The 24,437-nt window shown below is 39.7% G+C and overlaps 5 protein-coding genes and 1 pseudogene across 5 annotated transcripts; all 6 read left to right on the forward strand.

Annotated features, from left to right (window-relative positions):
* Positions 1–459: 459 nt before the first annotated feature.
* Positions 460–4,995, forward strand: hsc70 (heat shock cognate 70). Its single transcript, XM_019364835.2, has 8 exons — positions 460–1,981; positions 2,142–2,347; positions 2,635–2,787; positions 2,860–3,415; positions 3,507–3,709; positions 3,832–4,030; positions 4,139–4,371; positions 4,560–4,995. Exons 1-8 carry the CDS (start codon positions 1,777–1,779, stop codon positions 4,740–4,742), a joined length of 1,938 nt encoding a protein of 645 aa, XP_019220380.1. The 5' UTR covers positions 460–1,776; the 3' UTR covers positions 4,743–4,995.
* A 443-nt stretch (positions 4,996–5,438) lies between these two features.
* On the forward strand, positions 5,439–7,338 carry LOC100707571 (chymotrypsin-like protease CTRL-1). The gene is made up of 7 exons (XM_003454353.5): positions 5,439–5,581; positions 5,819–5,922; positions 6,048–6,127; positions 6,208–6,289; positions 6,389–6,569; positions 6,762–6,892; positions 7,087–7,338. The coding sequence occupies exons 1-7, from the start codon at positions 5,446–5,448 to the stop codon at positions 7,246–7,248; spliced, it is 876 nt and encodes a 291-aa protein (XP_003454401.4). The 5' UTR covers positions 5,439–5,445; the 3' UTR covers positions 7,249–7,338.
* Positions 7,339–7,484: 146 nt separating this feature from the next.
* On the forward strand, positions 7,485–9,686 carry LOC100698257 (chemokine-like receptor 1). Its single transcript, XM_019364834.2, has 2 exons — positions 7,485–7,894; positions 8,249–9,686. Exons 1-2 carry the CDS (start codon positions 7,885–7,887, stop codon positions 9,289–9,291), a joined length of 1,053 nt encoding a protein of 350 aa, XP_019220379.1. The 5' UTR covers positions 7,485–7,884; the 3' UTR covers positions 9,292–9,686.
* A 2,997-nt stretch (positions 9,687–12,683) lies between these two features.
* On the forward strand, positions 12,684–14,900 carry LOC100698519 (chemokine-like receptor 1). Its single transcript, XM_019364201.2, has 2 exons — positions 12,684–12,822; positions 13,332–14,900. Exons 1-2 carry the CDS (start codon positions 12,813–12,815, stop codon positions 14,333–14,335), a joined length of 1,014 nt encoding a protein of 337 aa, XP_019219746.1. The 5' UTR covers positions 12,684–12,812; the 3' UTR covers positions 14,336–14,900.
* Positions 14,901–17,689: 2,789 nt separating this feature from the next.
* On the forward strand, positions 17,690–23,974 carry LOC106098924 (formyl peptide receptor 2-like). The gene is made up of 3 exons (XM_019364233.1): positions 17,690–17,738; positions 22,121–22,237; positions 22,636–23,974. The coding sequence occupies exons 2-3, from the start codon at positions 22,228–22,230 to the stop codon at positions 23,715–23,717; spliced, it is 1,092 nt and encodes a 363-aa protein (XP_019219778.1). The 5' UTR covers positions 17,690–17,738; positions 22,121–22,227; the 3' UTR covers positions 23,718–23,974.
* On the forward strand, positions 18,684–19,735 carry LOC112848138 (uncharacterized; annotated as a pseudogene).
* Positions 23,975–24,437: the final 463 nt, after the last annotated feature.

Raw genomic sequence — 24,437 nt, forward strand, 5'->3', positions numbered from 1 at the left:
AAAGAAGATCCTCTAAGATGCCTTAACATCAAATGTGAATAACTGTGCAACTTCAGACACATAAAAAAGATGGACTTTACAGACGATTATAGCAAATGAGGTCAGTGCTATAAAAAATAGTTATGCTAAAGTGAGTTAATGTGCGCCATTTGCTTCTGATTTAACTGACTAATAGCTGAGGGAGTTCTGCAATATTTACAAGCTATTTTTAATAAAAACAGCGTCCTCATTCTTTACCATTTATAGAGTATGTGAACCTAATTATCAATGTTCAGGAACTACCTTTCTTCATTACAGAGCATGTTCTGTAATGCCTATGTTCTGTAAAACTGGGAGAGAACCACAGAGTTAAAAATAGAAAGAGGCTTTTGCATGGAAATCTATTTGGAGATTCGGAGAGAGAAGACGTGGGTCGAGAACTTTCCTCGATGGGATCACCTGACACCCTCTCTCCTTTGCACAGTCCTCTTTATACACTGGGGAACTGACACTCGTCCTCTTAGTCCGCCTGCCAGGAGAGGGGAAAGGAGTGCTGGAGAGAAGCTCAGACGGCTGTGTTGGGTGTTGAGCGAAAAAAAAGAATCATTTTAATTCTGTAAAACTGTTAAGCGCTAAAATTCAACAGGAAAGGTAACAAGAATAAAAAGCAGATATTGCTTTCTGGCCTGGCTTCATAGTCTGTCTTGCTTACTGCTTTCAACGTCTAACTGGCAGAAGTCAAATTCACAAGTGAGGCTTGCATGGTTCCTTTCAAACAATCGCATGACAAAATAAATCAAGTTCTTTATGAAGAAAAGTGCTCGCATTTCTCAAATTTCCAAAAAGGTCATGGGTGGTTTTTGTGTGGGTGGTTAATTTCCATGTAAAAACGGTCTTGCAACAAGTTTCAGATGTTGGTACGGTGCTGCCAAAACAGTTTGTCAGCATTTTCTGCTCTGTGTTACCCAACTGGATAACAAGTGATAATTCAATAACAAGTTCTGTTTGCAACAGATCTGGGGCCTTGGAGGAACAACGCTTGACACATTTACAGAAAAAAAACAGGAGATAAGCCAAGAAACATTATGCTCTGTGATTTAGTGTAATAATCAGCTGGGTGTTTGTGATTTTCACAGCTCCTGAAAGGGTCTTGCTCCCTTAGTTTGGCAGTTAATTCAAAACACGACTCCAAGAACTGTGATAATAAGAGGAATACTTTGCTAATCCAGTACTTTTGCTTCTGAATGTCAATGCTGTCCTTTTTTCTTTCACATCATTTGTTTTAAAAGGAACCAGGCCAGGTTCGAGTCTCTGATTAACTGATCCCTGAAAATTTTTGTCACAGTCCATTCATTACTATGCAGACATGATGATACCCTATATAGTAAGTGAAAGCTATTTAGAGCCAGCTGTCGGAAAATAGATACACTGGTCACTACTGCAGGATTAGTGTAGCACATTTAAAAGCTTGAGTAAGACACTCTAGTATTATGTTGCCAAGGCAGAAGAGCAGTAGCATATGTTTGAAGTGTCAGGTGGTCATTTAAGTCACTGTGGTACTGTGACAGCACGCCACCGCAAACCGGACCTCACGTGGTGGTGGTAGTGGTGTCTGGACTTATGTAACAGCACCAGGTTCACCTTTCTAGATGCTTACAGTAACATTTTAAATAACATTTTCACGCAGAAAATGTTAGAACTATAAAAATACAAACGGGTAATAATCCTTGGCTCAATAATGATGAGTATGTGCAAAAATGTGGGATTGCAGTACTACGTTTCTCTTCTGTGTCACAGATGTCTAAAGGACCAGCAGTGGGTATTGATCTGGGTACCACATATTCCTGTGTGGGAATCTTCCAGCATGGCAAAGTGGAGATCATTGCTAATGACCAAGGAAACAGGACGACACCCAGTTATGTGGCTTTCACAGACACGGAGAGACTTATTGGAGATGCTGCCAAGAACCAGGTGGCTATGAACCCAGCCAACACTGTATTTGGTAAGAACTTCAATACCCAACTGACAAATCGCTTGAAACAGTGATCAAATAAAAGTATTCTTTGTGTCCTCAGTTTATTACCACGTAAATCTTGTTGATACACTCCAAACTGAACATTACATTAACCAATTCTAATTTCTTCCATTAAATCTATTTCCAGATGCAAAGCGTCTGATTGGTCGTAAGTTTGATGATCCCGTGGTACAATCTGACATGAAGCACTGGCCCTTCAAAGTCATTAATGAGTCATCCAAACCTAAAGTGGAGGTTGAATATAAGGGTGAGATCAAAACCTTCTACGCAGAGGAGATATCCTCAATGGTCCTCACCAAAATGAAGGAGATTTCTGAAGCATATCTTGGCAAGGTAGATAAAAGTGAATGGATAACAGGATCATTGAAATATAGGTGGAAAAGTTGGGTTTTATGCAGAAAAAACCCTGCAACTATCAGCAAACTAAACTGGCTAATCTTTCTAAATATGAACACTTCTCGAAAATATAATAGCACTGAGGTTCCCCAGGTTATCTAGTGTCTGTGGTGTCTGTATAGTAAAATATAGTTAGATAAAGTGGTTCCTTACAGTTTTCATGTTTGCATTTTCAGATCTCCAAAGAAAAGCAATATTAACTTAGTGCCTTATTATCTTTATAGCCTGTGACCAATGCAGTTGTCACAGTTCCAGCTTACTTCAACGATTCCCAGCGTCAAGCCACCAAAGATGCTGGGGCCATCTCTGGCCTTAATGTACTGCGCATCATCAATGAGCCTACTGCTGCAGCTATTGCTTATGGACTGGACAAGAAGGTAAGCTAACCTTAAAATGTTCATCTTTTGCTATTTTGGCTTCCTCTTCGTAATTCTCTCCTGTTAATTTAGGTTGGTGGAGAGCGCAATGTGCTTATCTTTGACCTCGGAGGTGGTACTTTTGATGTGTCAATCTTGACTATTGAGGACGGTATCTTTGAGGTGAAGGCCACTGCTGGTGACACACACTTGGGCGGTGAGGACTTTGACAACCGCATGGTGAACCATTTCATCGCTGAGTTTAAGCGCAAGTTCAAAAAGGATATCATCAGCAACAAGCGAGCCGTGCGTCGCCTCCGCACAGCCTGTGAACGCGCAAAGCGTACCCTTTCCAGCAGCACCCAGGCCAGCATCGAGATCGACTCGCTCTACGAAGGTACAGATTTCTACACTTCCATCACCAGGGCCCGTTTCGAAGAACTCAATGCAGACCTGTTCCGTGGAACCCTCGAGCCTGTAGAGAAGGCCCTGAGGGATGCCAAGATGGACAAGTCGCAAATCCATGACATTGTCTTGGTGGGTGGCTCCACACGTATCCCTAAGATTCAAAAGCTGCTCCAAGACTTTTTCAATGGCCGTGACCTCAATAAGAGCATTAACCCTGATGAGGCCGTCGCCTATGGTGCAGGTGGGTCACTATATATTTCAGCTGTGGCTCAATAAAACAGAGCTGCTGACTGAAACCATCATCAGTTTAACTTTATGGAAAATCTCCACAGCTGTGCAGGCCGCCATCTTGGCTGGGGATAAGTCTGAGAATGTACAGGACCTACTTCTGCTGGATGTCACACCCCTTTCCCTGGGAATCGAGACAGCTGGAGGAGTAATGACTGTCCTTATCAAGAGAAACACCACCATCCCCACTAAGCAAACCCAGACCTTTACCACCTATTCAGACAACCAACCTGGTGTGCTCATTCAGGTACATCAGGGTTAAAGTTGTGTAACTGTTCAACCCTTTTTGCTTAGCTGCATTCTAGGTATTTGTGTACACTGAAAATGGACTCTGATACATTAAGCTACAATATGAATAATTGTTTTCAGGTGTATGAAGGTGAGAGAGCCATGACTAAGGACAATAACATCCTTGGGAAGTTTGAACTGACTGGTATTCCACCTGCTCCCAGAGGAGTCCCTCAGATCGAGGTGACCTTTGACATTGATGCCAATGGCATTCTCAATGTGTCTGCAGTGGACAAAAGCACCGGAAAGGAGAACAAGATAACTATCACCAATGACAAAGGTATAATTACAAAAATACATACTAATTCTTATATCCAGCAGCAAATGTAGCATAAAAAAATCAAATCCTATACATGAATGCAGGAAAACAAATTTCATTCTGTCACAGGCCGGTTGAGCAAAGAAGACATTGAGCGCATGGTGCAGGAAGCAGAGCAGTTCAGGGCTGAGGATGAAGTCCAGAGGGAGAAAGTGACAGCCAAGAATTCCCTTGAATCTCTCGCCTTTAACATGAAAAGCACCGTAGAGGATGAGAAACTCCAAGACAAGATCAGCCCAGAGGACAAGAAGACTATTGTGGACAAGTGCAACGAAGTCATTGCTTGGCTGGACAGAAACCAGGTAAAAAGCCATGCCTTAAAAGCAGACAGAGGTTCCTCTTTATCTAAAATTGTGAAAGCAGTGAGCATTACATTGTATCAAAGTTATGAATCAATATCCTTCTTCCTTTTCCTGTCATATGCTTCATGTCAACTCCTGACCCACGAAGCCTTCTGTCATAGAGTATATTTGCTCTTTTCTTTCCCCAGATGGCAGAGAAGGAGGAGTATGATCACCAGCAGAAGGAACTGGAGAAGGTGTGCAACCCTATCATTTCCAAACTTTATCAAGGGGGCATGCCAGGAGGAATGCCAGGAGGAATGCCCGGTGGCTTCCCTGGTGGTGCAGCAGGTGGCTCCTCTTCTGGCCCAACTATCGAGGAAGTTGACTGAACTCAGTGTTTTTTACTATTTGCCAATAGATATTTACTGTTTTTAAGGTATCACTTCAAATGTTCTTACCTAGTATACATCTAATAAATATCTAGTCAGGTTTATATCAAATGTTTTGGAATATCTAAGCACACAACAATTTCAATATCCAGATGCATATTTAGATGATTTAAAAGTCACACCTTTGTATCAATGCTTTTTATGCAAAAAATCAATAAATGTCAACAGTAAAATTCTGATTTGAAAACTGTAACGTGTGTTTCCTCTCATTCATGGTGAAACTAAGGTATGCACAGAGACACTCAACTTGCAGCTGTAGAAAAGTTCAGATAAAACTGGTTCCTGTTAACAGACCACATGTGATGTGATCAATATCTTTTTCCTGCCTATTAACAAGAAATATTTACAGGAAATATAGCCATACTGAAAGAAGCTTTATTTCTCTGTGTTAAAAAAGGTGAGATGTTGACTGCAAATGAGTTTGAAAGATAAGATGCAAGCAAGAGTATGTACCTTGGAACATCTTGATCAAAGGTCAAAAAAAGGTTTTCCTGTCTATAACATGACAACTTGTTGCTTTTGCCTTTTAGCAAAATTCATTTAGAATTCAGCAAAAACTTTTTTTTTTATCACCAGATGCCATTTTCCCATACTGTGGGCAGATGAAAGGGGGGGATTGTGGGTGGGGCATGGAGACCTACACATGCAGTTCAGGGTCAAGCGTATTGGATGTGCATATAAAAGCAAGTGTGCCCCACATCTGAAACTCAGGAATCACGACCAAAACACAAACATGTTCTTGATCATCAGTTGCTTTGCTCTTGTGGCCTCTGCATTAGGTGAGTTTTTTGTGACAAAGAAATCTGCTACCACACTCTGAGATCTGTGGTGGCAGTTGTGGATTTTACTCTTGTTGTTTGACTAGCTGCACAAAAGGAAAGTAAACACTTTACCACTGGTCAGCTGTGTGTGTAAATGGGAAACACAGTGAAGGGTTTTGTGCACCACTAAAAAAGACAATAACAAAAACACACACAAAATGAACTTTTAGCTTTTTTTATGTCACTGGATCTCAGGGTGTGGAGTGCCTGCTATCAAGCCCCAAGTGAGTGGATACAACAAGATTGTGAATGGGGAAAATGCTGTGTCTGGCTCCTGGCCTTGGCAGGTTTCACTTCAGGTAGTTTCAGTTATTTACTATTCACAAACAATGTGGTTTTGCTACAGTCACAATTTACAACAACTTATTTTATTTTAAATTAAAATTTAGACGTTTATTACAGATATGTGTTTTCTTTATTGCAGGATAGCACTGGATTCCACTTCTGTGGAGGTTCACTGGTCAACCAGTACTGGGTTGTCACTGCTGCTCACTGCGGTGTGAAGTAAGTCACTTGAGTGCTGTAACAAGACAAAAAGTCTTCCAACACTTTGATCATCCTCCTGATTTATTTCTTTTTTTTAGTCCATCATACCACCGTGTGATCCTGGGAGAATATGATCGCCAGTACAATAGTGAGCCAATTCAGGTCATGTACATTTCTAGGGTGAGCTATAATACAACACAAATGAAAGAAGTCTTCATCAAAGCCCTTGCCTGAATCGTATTATATTTGTGTGTGGTTTATCCTCCCCTCTTCATCTAGGCCATCACTCACCCCTACTACAACTCCCAGAACTTTAACAATGATATCACTCTTCTGAGGCTGTCCTCCCCAGCACAGTATACTTCCCGTGTGTCACCTGTGTGCCTGATGTCCTCCACTAGCAGCATCCCCTCTGGAACCAAATGTGTCACCACTGGATGGGGCCGGACTGGAGTAACATGTGAGTTTATTTCCAAAGGGTAAATTGAGATAATCATTTCACAATACACAGGGGTAAAAAACTTACACAAAGTTAATGCAAAAATAAATAAATAATACACACTGCTGCATAGTTCCTGGAGAAAAAAGCAAAAGGCTTGCTTTGCAATTTGACTCATTCTTTTTCTTCCTATTCCTTTTTTGTTTTTCTCAGCAAGCCCTCGCTTCCTCCAGCAGACTGCCCTGCCTCTGATCAGCCCTGATCAGTGCAAGAGCTACTGGGGTTATAACAGAATCACTGATGCCATGATCTGTGCTGGTGCTTCTGGAGTGTCTTCCTGTCAGGTAATAACCACTTCGTAATGATTATGACAATGATCAGAAATACTCTTAGAAGTCAAAATTTTAGTGGGTAGCTCAGAATTTTCAGAAAATGCAGAAATTAAATGCATCACTGCTGAATAATATCAAGAGCTTGATAAAAATATGTTTTTTCTCTTATATCAACTAAGTAAAAACATCCCCTTTGTCTGCTTTAGGGTGACTCTGGTGGCCCTCTGGTCTGTGAGAGCAGTGGTGTATGGTACCTCACTGGTATTGTGTCCTGGGGAACCTCTAACTGCAATGTCTACGCCCCTGCTGTGTATTCCCGTGTGTCCTACCTGCGCAGCTGGATCGACCAAACGATTGCTAATAACTGAAGCTTAAGACAAAAATAAATAAATCAGCAACACACACATGTGTAGGCTTCCCTTTAATATACTGCTAGCAAAATAAATAAGAGCACACCACGTTTCCCATCTTTCCATCAATGATTACAATATGATCGGTAAATGAATCACAATTGCATTAGTATTTTACTAGTTATTACTATTACAACTGACATTTGATGTTAGCAAATCACATGGTACTGATGTTTAGTGAATTTGTGACAAACAGAGCAATAGATTTCTAAAACAGCTACTGTTGGTTTGTTGTTTTTCATGCCCATCTGATAAGCCAGAGAGTGAGGGTGATTGGGTAGGATAGTGAAAGTGGTTACTATATACGGCATAGCAGAACTAAAATGTAGGAAACCACACACACTATACAAGACAGACCTTGTACACTATTATACATGTAAGGCGTCTCCTACTTTTGAAGCATAATTACAAAAGTGTTGTAGCATTAGCATATTCTGGGGTGTTCCTGTTTTTTTATCAGCTCATTTCTGCGTGCGTTGCTTCATTTGCTACTGCGTAAACTAAAAGGGAAGAGTAATCAAAGACTTCTAGAAGAGGCAGCAGGAGACTCAGACCAACTTAGAGTAAAGACAGAATCTCTCAGCTAAAAGAAACATGGGGACTGGTAAGATACTTTAAACAGACATTGACTTTACAGGTGATGTGATTCTTGATGAACAAATTATGCATGCCTGTTGTCAGTTCTCACTAAAACAGAAATTTAGTTAAAGTTGTGCAAATGTTAAGTTACACAAAGAAGTACTTCACATGACCTTGTAATATAGTGCCTAGATCATGTGCCAATACTTTAATATACATCTATAAACTCTACAAAGCAGCTATTTTGTGTGTGTGTGTGTGTGTGTGTGTGTGTGTGTGTGTGTGTGTGTGTGTGTGTGTATATATTATATTATATTATATTATATTATATTATATTATATTATATTATGTGTTAAAATAATAATACAATACTTCACAGGTCAATCTACACTGGAAGCAGCTTCGACACACATACAAAGAGCTGCCATTATCATGTACTGCTTGATAATTATAGTTGGAACTCTGGGCAATGCTCTGGTCATCTACGTGACAGGATTCAAAATGAAGAAAACAGTCAACTCAGTTTGGTTTCTCAACTTGGCCATAGCTGACTTCCTCTTCACGGCCTTCCTGATGTTCTCAGTCATTTCTCTCTCTCAGAGTCACCGATGGCCTTTTGGACAATTTGTGTGCAAGCTCAACACCTTTGTGAGTGTAGTCAACATGTTTGCCAGCATCTTTACTCTGACAGCTATAAGTTTGGATCGTTGTTTGTCCATCTGGGTGGTGGTGTGGGCACAGAACAAACGCACAGTCTGCAAAGCTCAGATCATATGTGTTGGTATCTGGGTGATTGCTGCGATCTGCAGCACTCCTTATGCCACTTTTCGCACTGTGTTAGGAGATAATGGGACATATTCCTGTAGTTATTCTTTGACACATGAACAAAAATGGAGTCTCCACATTTTTCGCTTTCTTATGGGCTTTGTGATCCCTTTCCTGGTAATAGTCATCTCTTATGTGGCCATAGGGATCCGTGCAATGCGCATGCAGAGAACAAGGAGAAGGAGATCTCGCAGAATCATTTTCTCCATCATTTTTGCATTTTTCATCTGTTGGTTGCCCTTCCATGTTTTCAGCTTTATAGATACATCTAACCCAGATCTCAGGAACATTGTTTTAATCGTGGGTCCTCTGACTGTGAGTCTGGCTTTTCTGAACAGCTGCCTGAACCCCATCCTCTATGTTTTCATGTGTGAAGAATTCATGAAGAAGCTTCGACAGTCCATATGTTTTGTACTTGAGAGTGCTCTGGCAGAGGACCATGTGTCATTTATGTCCACTCGCTCCATGTCATCAACATTTTCAAGAATTTCACGAAAGTCAGATGCTGCCACAACTTTAGAGAAGATCGACCCAGCTGCTTTTGAATCCTGCACAGAAAGCAAAGTGGTCATCACTGAAAAGACACTGAGCATTTAATAAGATCTCACCAATGATGAAATAAATCAGTAATGCAAGATGTTCATCTCATCTCTTTGAAACATATAATGTTGGTACCCTGGCTCTGATTATTATGGGTGTCCTATAAGTCTGTTGGGGTAAGGCATAATATAATTATGCATGAAACAATAATCAAATCAATTCAGTCAGATTAAGTTCTTGGATGATCAATTAATGTAACATATAACCCAATTTTTTTTAAAAGAAAATAAGACTTCTATGCTGTTGTTTTGAAGATATTGGATTTCCATCATTTGAATGTCAAAATTTTTGTGTCATTTTTATATTTGTATATCTATATACAGCTTCTTTATCCATGTAAATTACTATCAACATGTATAAAACTGTGACAAGTGACTGAACAGTGAGTTTTTTGCATTTTTTTTTTTGTCTGGTGAAGAAAAACATGATAAAAGGGTGCATTTCTCTGACAAACCTGACTTGCGCCCTGGTAACCGCTGTTTTATCTTACAGGATATCATGGTGTTGTATACCTGACTTCTTGCATTTGCAAAATGGAACACATTGCGTAAATCAAAGTACACCACAAACCATAAAAACATCAGTTTTAAAACAAAACAAAAATGAAAACAGGTCCCAAAAATTACCAACATTAATATTATTTGTAAGCTATTAAACTATGAAGTGTGGTACATGAACCTGACATTTAAACAGTTGCGTCTGTCTTATCTTGCTGCACAGATGTGCTGTGCTCGCTTCTTTTTTCTTGTGGTTTTTTTATAACCAGAGCAACACCTGCTTCACTATTCACGCTAAGACTAAAAGTGGAACTCAGTAGCAATAAAAACATTGTTACAATTTTTTTTTACCACAATGTTGCTGAGAAACATTTTGCAATATCGCTAAACACAAAACTGCAATCCTACAATGGCGGCTGTATGATTTACATTATTAGACTCCAGAAGTAAACATGGTCATGTGCTAAGTCAGCAGCATCTAAACTGTCTCTGAATTACATCCATTAGATTCTCCAAAACTGTAAAATTATACAATATTTATCTGTCCCTTTAGCACATTAAACCAAGTCATTGTTAAAATTCCAAATAAATCCAATATTGCTCAAGAAAAACAATTCCACAAATGCTACATTCAATCTGCCTCCTTTATTTACTATGAATGCATGCAAATTGTGATACACGTGCAGGTATTGGGGTTTCACCTCTGACTAATAAAGAAAACTAGTTTTAAGTTACAACCATGAAAAAAGAGGGAAAAGTTACAACCATGAACATGCCAAAATGAGTCATAATATACCTTATTACTTAGTACGATACTCTTAGGGACTCATTGTTAATACATACCAAAATAAAAAATGTAAAACTAAAAATGGAAGATTTACTTGATTTATTAATTTATTTTTATATAAATTATATTTGTTGAAAACATACATAAAGACTTTGATACCTTAAGCTAGTTTTATACCAATAACTCATAATGAAACAAGCATTTCCCAGTTTCTAACTCAATCCTCACACTCAGTTTTCCATTCTCCAGTGTGAAAATGTTAGAAGAAGGACAAGCAGTGTACTCAGAGTTGGCTAACAAGCTCAACCCTGACAACCCATCCTTCTGAACACATTGTCCCAAAACTGGTCATCAGTGATCACTCCCTTTGTTAAGCTGTTTAGAAATGAAACAGGTGTATATAAAAACTCGAAACGTCAAAGACTGCAATTGTCTTTGTCTAATGTTTCTTTAATTCTATATAAGTTAGTTAACGGGTGGCATTCATGGAGGATTTGAAGTATCAGTAAAATTAGATTTTGGAAAGCCAACAACTTAGACTCATCAGCCACTTTATTGGGCACGCCTGTTCAACTGTATGTTACGGCAAATTTCTAACCAGTCAATCACATGACAGCAAATTGCTGTAATGTTTGGTACTGCCTAGAAACCGGCTAAGGATTCAATATGCACTGACACATAGAACTGCAATACTGAGCAAACACCATCTCCATAGACACAATGGCCATGGAAGCAAAACAACACCATATCAAAGGCCTCTGTGCAAATGTGAGTAAATGCTGACTGGGCCTTTGTCAGTATAGGAAAAAATGTTACAGGAATTTGAGGACATATATATATATATAGACATTTATTCAGTTTTGTACCACTGTTTGCACCATGACAAGCAGACAAATTCCTCATTTGGGTAAAACCTTGGTGATAAATGTAATTCTGTTTGTGATTGTGATTCTGACGAGCTATTTCATCAGGCCAGGTCTCTGCAGGCTTTTGTGTCTAAAGTATCTGAAGCTTCACAAGTTCTAATGCTGCTTTTGGTACATATGACACAATAGGCTGACACAAGGAAAGTGTAATAGGAAAATTCTAGTTAACCCTCACATTTAGATTTAGGTGGTTAAAATTTCACTGTATGATTTCTGTATAACTTTTTGTATAACCTGCTTAAGATGAAGTAAGTATGTGTCAGCATGACCTTGTTTCACTATGTTATCTGCTAACTGTTTTGCTCAGAAGGATGATATGCATGGCCAGCACCAGGTGGTGGCCTGGGAAAGGATAGTGGGAGTCTTCTTTGTGCAGCAACAGCCCAGGTTGGACAAAAGACTGTTGTAACTGAAAAGATACACAGAGTTTGTGCGATGTTATAAAAGGGGCGCTGCGACGTCCCGAGGTTAGAACGCTCATTACCATGAACCTGTCATGTTTGGGAGTGTGTATGTGTGTTCTCCTGCGCAGTAACAAATAGTTTGATCACAGCTCTTTCAGTGTTGCAGACCTTATTTACAAAATTCCACAATAAAAGACAACAAAGAAAAGCACAAATATTAAAAATGAATGCAGACACATTTGCAACTGTGGTATTGGAGCTGTCCTGTTGGGATATATCTGCAGCTATTCAGTAATTTCAGTATTTGTTAGATGTAACACCTCTTTGTCATCTGGCCACTCTTCTGAGTGGCCAGTGAAGTATCATGAAGGCTGTACACAGAAACTGCTTTTGTTGTTGAGGTGCAGAGAGTAAAGGTGCTGCTGAGAATGTTATCCGTCTCTATCTTGGTGATTCCGAACCACATAATGAACGCTCACGTTACATTTTTTTCAGATGATTCTCTGTAAATCCTAAAGATGGCTGTGTGGGAAAATCCATGTAGATCAGTAGTTTCTGAAATACTCAGGTCAGGTCTTCAAGACCTTGCTACAAAAAGTTACTCAGTATGAAGTAAACAACATTACCACTTTGGTTTGATTGCTTTGATATAAATACTACCTTTGTAAGGCTTATTCAATCTGTTGAATTCTTTTGTTGTTTTAAGTTTGCTTTTCCTTTTTGCTGAATTAGCACGTTCTAGAGTGTTCCTGTTTTCTTTTCCCAACCCTTTTCTGCATGTGCATACTGCCTCATTTATAGCTGCATAATCTGAGAGGGAGGGTTAAACAAAGACAAAGAGCAAGCAAAAAAAAAAAGACAAAATCCACTTGGAGCAAAGACAGACTCTCTCAGCTAAAGAACCATGGGGACAGGTAAGATCATTTAAACATCTATGAGCATTTCTTTTAAACTGCATTAGGTGAATGATAACGGGATTTCTTGATAAACTGATTAATATGAGTGTGCCTGCTTGTTATTAGTTCTGAAGTTAATAAATGAATAAGAAATTAATAAATAAAAATGTGAAATTTCACAAGGAAATCTGTAAGTACTTCACATAATCTGGTACTGTATACATACATAATGTTTTTAACCTGATAGCACAATCGAATCTTTTTTGTTGTTTTGTTTCTTTTTTTATCTTGTTTTTCTGATATTTTATGTGATTTTTTTATGATCATAAAAGAAGTATGTATGTCACATATTCTGGATACTATACTAGAAGCTAGTATTGCACAGAATATGTGCTAGAATCAAGCACTATAATATACAACTATAAAAACTACATAGCCATGTGCACTTAATTAAAGATGCATTTTTTATCAGTTTCAACTAATGTCTGTGATGCATTGCTTTCTTTTTTTTTTATGTTTCGCAACAGGTCAGTCATCTGGGCTTGAAGCAGCTTCCACACACATACAAAGAGCTGCCATTGTCATCTACTGTGTGATATTTATAGTTGGAACTCTGGGCAATGCTCTGGTCATCTACGTGACAGGATTCAAAATGAAGAAAACAGTCAACTCAGTTTGGTTTCTCAACTTGGCCATAGCTGACTTCCTCTTCACGGCCTTCCTGATTTTCTCCATCATTTCTCTCTCTCAGAGTCACCGATGGCCTTTTGGACCATTCTTGTGCAAGCTCAACACCTTTGTGAGTGTAGTCAACATGTTTGCCAGCATCTTTACTCTGACAGCTATAAGTTTGGATCGTTGTTTGTCCATCTGGGTGGTGGTGTGGGCACAGAACAAACGCACAGTCTGCAAAGCTCGGCTCATATGTGTTGGTATCTGGGTGACTGCTGCGATCTGCAGCACTCCTTATGCCACTTTTCGCACTGTGTTGGAACATAATGGGACACATTACTGTGGTTATTCTATGACACCTGAGCAAAAATGGAGTCTCCACATTTTTCGCTTTGTTGTGGGCTTTGTGATCCCTTTCCTGGTAATAGTGATGTCTTATGTGGCCATAGGGATCCGTGCAATCCGCATGCAGAGAACAAGCAATCACAGATCTCGCAGAATCATTTTCGCCATCATTTTTGCATTCTTCATCTGCTGGTTGCCCCTCCATGTTTTCAACTTTATAGAATTAAAGGCTATGAATAACCCAGACCTCTGGACCATTGTTAGAATCATGGGTCCTTTGACTGTGAGTCTGGCTTTTCTGAACAGCTGCCTGAACCCCATCCTCTATGTTTTCATGTGTGAAGAATTTCTCAAGAAGCTTCGGCAGTCCATATGTTTTACACTTGCAAGTGCCCTGGCAGAGGACCATGTGTCCAGTCACTCTATGTCGTCAACCATTTCAAAAATGTCTCAAAAGTCAGATCCAGCTCCAGCTTTAAAAAGAATTGACCAGCCGTTTATGAACAAATCATAGTAAGCAACATGATCATCACTGAGGAGATTCCAGTCTCCAAGTAAGATCAACACCCAGCAACAAAAAACAATGTAACAAAAGGCAATGTAAAAAGGAATTAATGGATTTTTAATGCAAAACTTTCACATCAGATTATAACATAAAGTACATTCATGCACAGAAACACAAAGCACATGTTTTTGTCTTGTCATACTATTAGACGAGCAAGAAAGAGTCAGAGTAACTGAAAACCTATGTTATTGTGCTGCAGCTTTGAGTTATAGCTATTGAGTTCTTGATTAAAACAAAGTATTACATGAAGCATTTTTTGTTTTTTCATTCTTTGGGGAGGAGGGGTTGTTTTTGTTTCTTTTTTTTTACTTTATATTGTTGCTAGAAATTGGATTGCCATCATTAAATTTCCTTTGAGAACAGTTATATATGTTTCTAAGTAAGCTTTTAATACTCCTGCTTATCAACCATTTTTTTAAATGATCAGAATTCATAATAATGTCAGAAGACACTGAACTTTAATTGTGCTTTATGATTTTGTTACGCTTGTATATAAAATAAAAGAATAAAAACATTCTGACGAAGTGTATTTGTCTCTCTGCATAACAAACCTGGCTTAAATTACTGACTCTGAACTGTCTATCCAATGGATCCTCCAAAACTCTAAAATTAGAGTCAAGGAACCCCTTTTATGTGAAAAGAGAATGAGCATTTAGATCCAAGAGAGGCCCAGTGCACAAGGCCTATGTGATTACTTTGAATGTCAAAGGAAGAAATAATAAAATCAACAAAACCTATGTTGTTATCACCATAAAAGTAGCAGTTTTTTCCCAATATTTTATTTATTAATTGTGAATTGCCATTGATGAACAATTGAAAGAGCCTCACGTATGTTGGCACAATAGGAGGAAATAGTATTGGCTGATACATCACAGTCATAGCTCACAGTCTTTAACAATCTCAGTTTTTGTTTTTATTGTATGAAGACTTCTTCAAAAGATGTGTTTATCATAATTTTTCTCCCCTTGAAGGGAGGAAGTATGTAACTGTTTAAGTTTGTTTATCTGTTAGTTAGCAGTCTAGTGTCTAGAGATTTCAAAATATCAATAACAGCTCAAGCTGATTTCATTTTGGTGACAATCAGGTCGATGTAACACCAAATGTGAAAATCAGTAAAAAATTTTATATTACCCAGTTTTTATGAATTGTCTTCAAACTTCACAATAATATACTAAGCCTTTGAGGACATGAGTACCTAGGCAGGCTAAGCATTTGACCTTGCCCAAGGTCAAAATTGTTGTTGAACAAAAATTCCAGAAACTACATTGTGTAATATATCATACGAAAGGGCATAGAAAGAGCTGTAAAACACACTTTTTTTTCAATATGTTACTCTATGACATCACAATGATACTGTAACAGCATATTATAATAAGAACATCATAAAATATCAGAGTTTTAGTATAGGCCTTGGCCATCAGGGAAAATTGTGTTCTCTGAGCATTCTTGTTGATAGTCTGATATGACATTGTCAAAGGAGTTTGCAAAGAAAAGCGTCTGGACTTCTTTGAGTTGCTTGAAGATGTTTCACCTCTCATCCGAGAAGCTTCTTCAGTTCTAAGGTCAAATGGCCGAGAGTCCCAGATTTAAACCCAGTGGGAGTATCCCCCCAAGGAGGGACAAAGGACCCCCTGGTGATCCTCTAATCACATGCGCCAAGGTGTGAAAGTGGGTGTGGGACCTAATCAGCCAGGGTTTCGGGTGAGCTCATTGTGAAACCTGGCCCCACCCTATCATGTGATTTCCTGAGGTCAGATGGCCCAGGATATGAGTGGGCGTTAAGTGGGCGTTTGAGTTCCCTCCCCAGTTGCCTTAACGCCCACTCACATCCTGGGCCATCTGACCTCAGGAAATCACATGATAGGGTGGGGGCAGGTTTCACAATGAGCTCACCCGAAACCCTGGCTGATTAGGTCCCACACCCACTTTCACACCTTGGCGCATGTGATTAGAGGATCACCAGGGGGTCCTTTGTCCCTCCTTGGGGGGATACTCCCACTGGGTTTAAATCTGGGACTCTCGGCCATTTGACCTTAGAACTGAAGAAGCTTCTCGGATGAGAGGTGAAACGTCTTCAAGCAACTCAAAGAAGTCCAGACGCTTTTCTTTGCAAACTCCTTTGACTACGATGACCTGGATGACTGAGAACCTTCACAGACATCTGATATGACATGTAACTATTGGTTACTTTGTAACCTTGGTTCTCTGAGTGAGAGACTATCTCTTCACTCTGTTATGTATTTCATATGTATCGGGTATGAATCCACTTTAGTCATGGGGCGTGGTTACTTCTTTAAGACAGGACAGACAGGAGATCAGACAGCACCATGTCTCTGTGGCTTTTAAACCCCAAAACAAAAACTGATCCACCGCAAGGATCAGGTCCCCCGGCACAAACAGAGTAATGTAGTGTAGGTTGTTAAGTGCCAGGAGGATTGTCTTGATTTATACATCGGGTAAACAACCAAACAACCTTTAGTGAAGCTAATGCAGTGTTGGGGAGTACTTGTACAGGCATTACGTATTTAAAATACAAAATATGAGTAACTGTATTCCGTTACAGTTACCGTTTAAAAAGGTGGAATGGATTACACGGCGGTCTTTTCCTGTTTCATATGCATTAAGAGGCTCTAATGCCTGGGTCTCAGTCTCACGGCCCATGCCACCTCTACAAGCGGCCCACATAATGACATGAAGAAATATTGTTTAAAATTATTATTCAAAAAATTATCTAATATGAAGGCAATATGAGAAGAGTGTTACAGGCATTGCCCTATACCAGTTATGTGCAAAAAAATAAATAAATAAATAAAAGAGGAGAGTCAAAAAGTACGAGATGCCACCGACGAGAAACGGGAGATCGAAGTATGTAAATATAATAATAACCACTGCAGCCAGTACGTTCAGAATACGTTACTGTCACGGCTGGGGCAGCAGTCGTGTGGTGTAGTGAGAAAAGGATCCAAAATGCAGGTACTGGCTGGGGTGCGAGTGAGCGTTTATTTGTAGTGAAAGCAAAGTACAAAAGGAACAGGGAGCAAATAAAACCTAGACTGGGAAAACTAATAAACAAACCTGAAAACATAAGGGCACGGGGAGACATGCAGGGAAGACACGGAGAAAGGAGAGCAGGGAGACGCGGGGAATACCAAATCACACAGACGGAGCGATGAGGAACACAGGCAGGCACACACTATAAGTGCACACAAGGTAATGAGGGAATGACACACCAGAGGGGAACACAGCTGAACCTAATTAGACACAGACCTTCAAAATAAAATAGGAAACTCACAAACTGTTCTACAAACACAAACTCAGGGACACGAACAGAGCACAAGGGGGAAGAACACAGGTAGGAATAATAAAACACTGAACACCAGAACCAAACCCTAAGAACTAATTCAAAATCAGAAGAAACTAGAAAATAATACCAAAAAACTCAAAACGCTGGGTCACCGACCCAGGACCATGACAGTTACTCTCATTGAGTAACGTAACAGAATACATTACAAAATACATTTTGAGGCATGTATTCTGTAACCTGTAGTGGAATACACTTTCAAAGTAACCTTCCCAACACTGAGCGGATGGCACAACACAGAAGACCTAACTCGTCAGGCCAGGACTCCACAGTCTATTTACACCTACAGGCCAGTGGACACTCTTTCTATGATGAGGATGTACACATCCTGGACAGGGAGGAATGCTAGTTTGAGCACGGAGTCAAGGAGGCCATTTACATGAAAAGGGAAAGACCATCTCTGAATTGAGGAAGAGGACTAAGGGTACATCTTTCGCCATCTTACAATGCTGTGATTGCAGCCATTCCCCACCAACACTCTGTGAATGGTACTCATGGCCAATGATCAGTGGTCTTTGATCAGTGGTTGTTGGTCAATGGTCATGACAATTTGCATAAACCTGCGCAAATTTGCGTAACCTCCCTAAACCCAACACCCCCTAGAATTACTGGCTTTTTTATTTTCTGGTGCAAGTCCCGAGGTGTTAATCACCCCTGCTGAGATTTTCACAGGTCGTCAGCTCGTTTCTCCTCCAGCTTTTGTTGTGCAAACCACCCATTATCCTTGAGGCCTGGCACATTTGCATTTGCTCACTCAGAGTTGCTCAGATCCAAGGCAGGCCAAACCTCTGTGTTACAACTTTCAGAAATGCCTGGTAGAAATGCTTCAACTTACTCATGAGATTTTGACCACATTTCTTGCGGAAGTCAGAGCTATACTGAATGCACGACCATTGTTGCCAGCTGCAAGAAATGCTTGGTAGGGAGCAGCTGTTCCCTACCAAGGTTCGTTGTCCATTCACACAGTATATTGCAACCAAGCCAGACAAATTTGGGATCAAGTTCTGGATGGCCACGGATTTGGACACCAAATATGTCTGCAGTGCATCTCCTTTCTTGGGAAAAGACCCCAGTCGTCAGAAGGGAGAGAGGCTGGCAGAGAACGTGGTCATGAAACTGATGGAGCCGTTTTTGGATGATGGGAGAAATGTCACAACGGACAATTTCTTTACTTCACTGTCACTGTCGCAAAACAACGTTACTGGGCACGGTGAATAAAGTCCGGCGTGAACTTCCTCAACTTGCAAAAGATACTGCAAAGCGAGAGGTATTCTCCACTTCAGTGCTTAGAAGTGGCAGTGTCTCCTTGACAATTTATGCACCTAAAAAAAACAAGACCGTGTGTGTTCTAAGTTCCATGCACCAAGACGTGACGATCGGTGACGGCAGAAAGAGGAAACCCAACACGATAACAGACTATAACCACATGAAGGTATGTGAATGTGTGTACAATTTTACACCAGTGCTACAATGTTTTCTGATGTGTGCTATACAGCCTATAGAAAAAAAACATATACTCATGACTCTCTCTCTCTGCTTTTACAGTGTGGTGTAGACGTGTTGAACCAAATGGCACGGATGTATTCCGTAAGATCAGCAACACGCAGGTGGCCAGTAGCGGTTTTCTATATTATGCTGGACCTGGCGGCGGTGAATGCCTACATTTTGTACAAGGCATGTACAGGGTGGACAGGCAAAAGAAGATTGTTTCTGAGTCTTTTAGCTCAGCAACTTCGTTGCCGATTCATGCAGCACAAGGAAATATTAGCACAGAGGCAGGCTGCTGCAGCTGCTGCAGCTGCTGTGCCAGGGAGTGTAAAGACAACACAGTGCCAGGTGCAAGAGAGCTGCAACAGGAATCGCAGCAGGTTTACCTGTGCAACGTGTCAGAAATTCACCTGTACCAAATGCAGGGATGATGGACACTGGGTCTGCAAACGCTGTAAAGTTTGAAACACTTTGAAATAAAACAGACTTATGTACCCATATATTGTGAATGTGTGTCTTTTGTATGTAGGTTGTAACACCGAGGTTTGGCCTGCCTTGGATCTGAGTAAACAAATGCCAATGTTGCACACACACACACACACACACACACACACACACACACACACACACACACACAGCAAATCTGCATTTATTTGTCCCACAAGTGGAAAATCTGCATTGTCATTGCAAAAAAGTGGACAGTGCAGGACAAAAGCAGCTAAATAAAAACTGTACAAAGAGCACGGTATAGAAAGTGCACTATACAAACAATCTGCAAACATAAATATGGACAGGTGTATTCAAAAATATCTATCTCACAATATCTCACATCTATATCTACATATATATACACACACACAGATAGATAGATAGATAGATAGATAGATAGATAGATAGATAGATAGATAGATAGATAGATGTGTGTGTGTGTGTGTGTGTGTGTGTGTGTGTGTGTGTGTGTATAAATAGACTTTATGCATATTATGTAAGGTGTGGCTATATAAATATATGTACAACTCTGTGTATATATATGTTTATGGACAGGCATGCAATCTAGTGACAAGGATTGACAAGAACTAATATTGCATATGAGAAATATTGCACATAGAAACTGCCATGGTGTATTGTACGATGCAGGTAAGGAAGGAAAGTAGCCTTGAAGGAAAGGAAAGACCTGAATCTCTCATGGTTGGGGGTTGGGGGAGGGTGTGTTTGCACAACAAAAGCAGGAGAACGATGGAGTTGAAGACCTGTGAAAATCTCAGCGGCGTGCCAAGAGCTGTTAGGGTCGGGGGAATTTACGCAAATTTGCGCAGGGCTAGTAAATCTAGTAGTAGGGACTTGCACCAGGGAAAAAAACGCTCAGTAATTCTAGTGTTAATGATCAAGGAACCAACCTCACAGCCCATTGTTCCTTCAGTGGGCTAGTTTCAGTCATTGTGCAAATGTACTGTTTACAAGGTTGTGGAAACCTGCAGTCAGCTGAGACTGAAGAAGTCACTTGGATGAGTGATTAAATGTTTCTCCCACTGAAAACGTTACGTCCAGATAAACAGAATCAACCTTTGGGATTTACTTACCTGGATGATTGAGCATGCATCAAGACAACATAGATGTATTGAGTCGCCAAGTCATTTTCTCGATTCATGTATTTTACTATGTACACTAAGCAGCTTGATAATGTGAAATGCAAATTGTGATACATCTTCAGGTATTAGGGCTTCACCTCTGACTAATAAAAAAACTGACAAGATACTCAGTATGAGTGAGAAACCAGGAATGAGTCATGAAATATATCTCTTTATCTGTAGGGTGCTCTTAGGTAATTAATGTTGACGCATGGTGAAGCTAAAGTGGAAGATTTATTTAAAAATATCAATTGGGCTACACAATCAATTCTGAAAAGAAAATTAATGGGGTTTTTTGCTTTGTTTTGTTTCGGGAAGTGTATTACGCTTCTGTGGAGATTCACTGATCAAGCAGTTGGCTCTTAATGTGTCCCATAGCAAGACAAAAAAAATCTTCCAGGAATCTGTAACTCTCCTATCTTCTTTGTTTCCTTCAGTCCATTATATCACTTATTGATCATTTTAGTATTATTGTAGTAAGGAATATGATTATCATTTCAAATGGGAGCAAAGCACACTTTTAGTGTAAGGAACAACACAACACATCAGATCAATTCATCAAATCCTTTCTCTGTATTATATTTATGTGTGATTCATTCTCACCTCTTCTCGTGGCCATCACCTAATCCTACTACAACTTGCAGAACTTTTCACTTGCAGAATTGAAGCGTTCATGTTAGTTTTCCCAGTTTAGTTGTTGTTTAGCTCCTTTTGCGTTTTGTTTACTTTGTTTATTTCAACCTTAATAATACGGCTTGCTTTTAGTTAAAATTAAGTTTGTTTTCATACCTCATTTTGTCTGTGTTAGGGTCCAATCCATGCACCGGCCACTCAGCTGTGACAATAAAATTAAGACTGAACTGAACAGCATCATTTTTTTACTGAATTTTATTATTTGTATTGGCACTTGTTAACAACAACCTTTGCCAAACAGCCACTATAATGTTAATTGGTACATCTATGTAAAATTTTGAAATGAACTCTAAAACTATTAGCATGTGTGTGTCTTTCATGTCCATCTGATAAGTCAAGTGACTTTTTGCAGAAGCACAATGTAGGTAACCACAAACGGTGACTCTCTACAGCAAAATATGCAAGATGGGTACAATACATAGCTATAAAATAATACTCTTTTAAGACTTGTCATCACAAAAATGTTCATTCAGTTCAGGCAAATGTTGCTGCATTAGCATATTCTGAGGAATTACTGTTATGTTATCTGCTCATTTCTGTATGTGCATACTGCTTCATCTGCAGCTGCAAAAACTGAGAGGGAGGAGAAATCAAAGACAAAGCGCAAGTAGAAGCAGTAACTGATAGAGATCAACTTCCAACCAAGACAGACTCTCTCAGCTAAAAAGAACATGGGGACGGGTAAGTTAATTTAGTCTAGACATATATTACTATTTCTCTTTAAACTGCAATATGTGATCTTTGCAAGGTTATTTGAGTTCTTGTTAAACGGTTCAAAATGAGCACTCATACCTGTTATTTATCCTGTTATTAACCACAAAAGAAACTGAGTTAGATAAATGCAAATGCCAACTTGCACCCAGAATTCTGTATGTGCATCACAAAAGTAGAAGCTAGGATTGCATAGAATATGTGTTGGAGCCAACTATGAAAATGCATAGCTATATTTTGTTAATTAAAAATAAAATTTGTATAATTTGGCAACAAAAGTAATGAAATTCTCTTATTTTATCTGTTCATATAATATATTGTGGAAACATGATTTGTATAATACAACATTTTTTCTTTTTTGCTTTTAGATAACAGCACTTTCAGTGCAACTCAGTCACCTGAACAAGGCGCAGCTTCCACACACATACACACAGCCTCCATTGTCATCTACTGTGTGATATTTATAGTTGGAACTCTGGGCAATGGCCTGGTTATCTATGTGACAAGCTTCAAAATGAAGAAAACAGTTGACTCAGTTTGGTTTCTCAACTTGGCCATAGCTGACTTCCTCTTCACGGCCTTCCTGATTTTCTCCATCATTTCTCTCTCTCAGAGTCAACAATGGCCTTTTGGAGCATTCATGTGCAAGCTCAACACCTTTGTGAGTGTAGTCAACATGTTTGTCAGCATCTTTACTCTGACAGCCATGAGTCTGGATCGGTGTTTGTGTATCTGGGTGGTGGTGTGGGCGCACAACAAACGCACAGTCATCAAAGCTCAGCTTATATCAGCTGGGATCTGGGTGATCGCTGGCGTCTTCAGCACTCCTTATGCCACTTTTCGCACTGCATCAGTGAGGAGCAGTGGGGAAAGTTCCTGTAGTTATTCTGCAAAAATCACACACAAATGGACTCTGGACATTTTTCGCTTTGTTATGGGCTTTGTGATCCCATTCCTGATAATAGTGATGTCTTATGTGTCCATTGGTATCCGTGCAATGCGCATGCCGAGAACAAGGAGACGCAGATCTCGCCGAATCATTTTCTCCATCATTTTTGCATTCTTCATCTCTTGGTTGCCTTTCCACATTTTCAATTTTATAGAATTAAGGTTTAGTACTAACTTAGAGATCCTGGGGATTGTTAGAATGTATGGTCCTCTGACTGTGAGTCTGGCATTTCTGAACAGCTGTTTGAACCCCATCCTTTATGTTTTCATGTGTGAAGAATTCCAGAAGAAATTTCGACAGTCCATTTGTTTTGTACTCGAGAGTGCACTGGCAGAAGACCATTTGTCATTTCTGTCCACCCGCTCCATGTCATCAACCTTTTCAAAAGCTTCCCAAAAGTCAGACACTGCTGCCACTTTAGATCGGATTGACCCAGCCATTTATGAAAACATCCCAGAAAGCACAGTAATCATCACTGAGGGGATTCCTAGGACTGAATAAGAGTGCACCAGCAGACAATGAATATTGAAATGAATAATTGTTTTTTGTTTTACAAACAAGCACATTTTAATAATTTGCTCGTCTGCCTTCACATGTATATGAACTTGAATGAAATCCCATTCTAATGTATAGTGTTTAATATGATGTTAGCCCGCCCTTTAACTCATCTGAGAAGTTTAGGAGTGTGTTGACCATTCTTCCAGAAGCGCATTTGTGAGATTAGACACCAATGTTGGATGAGAAGCCCTGACTCGCAGTCTGGGCAAAGATGTTCTATTGAGGTCAGGAATCTGTGCAGGCCAGTCAAGTTCTTCAACACCAAACTCGTTTATCCATGTCTTTATGGACACAGTGCTTTGTGCACTCTCGCACAGTCATATTGGAACAGGCAGGGGCCATCCCCAAATTGTTTCTAAACAGTTGGGAGGATTAAATATTGTAAAATGTCTTGGTATGCTGAAGCATTTACAGTTCCTTTCACTGGAAACAAGGGGTTAAGCTACAATCTTGAAAAACAACCCCACACCATAATCCCCCAAATTTTACACTCGGCACAATGCAGTCAGACAATTACCATTCTCCTGGCAACCACCAAACCCAGACTTATCCATCAGATTTCCAGACTGAGAAGCATGTTTCATAACTCCAGAGAACCATCAAACAAACTCCAGAGAGTTTCCTTTTTTGTTTTCATGCTGTCAGTTTCCATGATTTGAAATA

This window comes from Oreochromis niloticus, linkage group LG11 (genome assembly GCF_001858045.2).
Source record: "Oreochromis niloticus isolate F11D_XX linkage group LG11, O_niloticus_UMD_NMBU, whole genome shotgun sequence".
In the NCBI taxonomy this organism is placed as follows: domain Eukaryota; kingdom Metazoa; phylum Chordata; class Actinopteri; order Cichliformes; family Cichlidae; genus Oreochromis; species Oreochromis niloticus.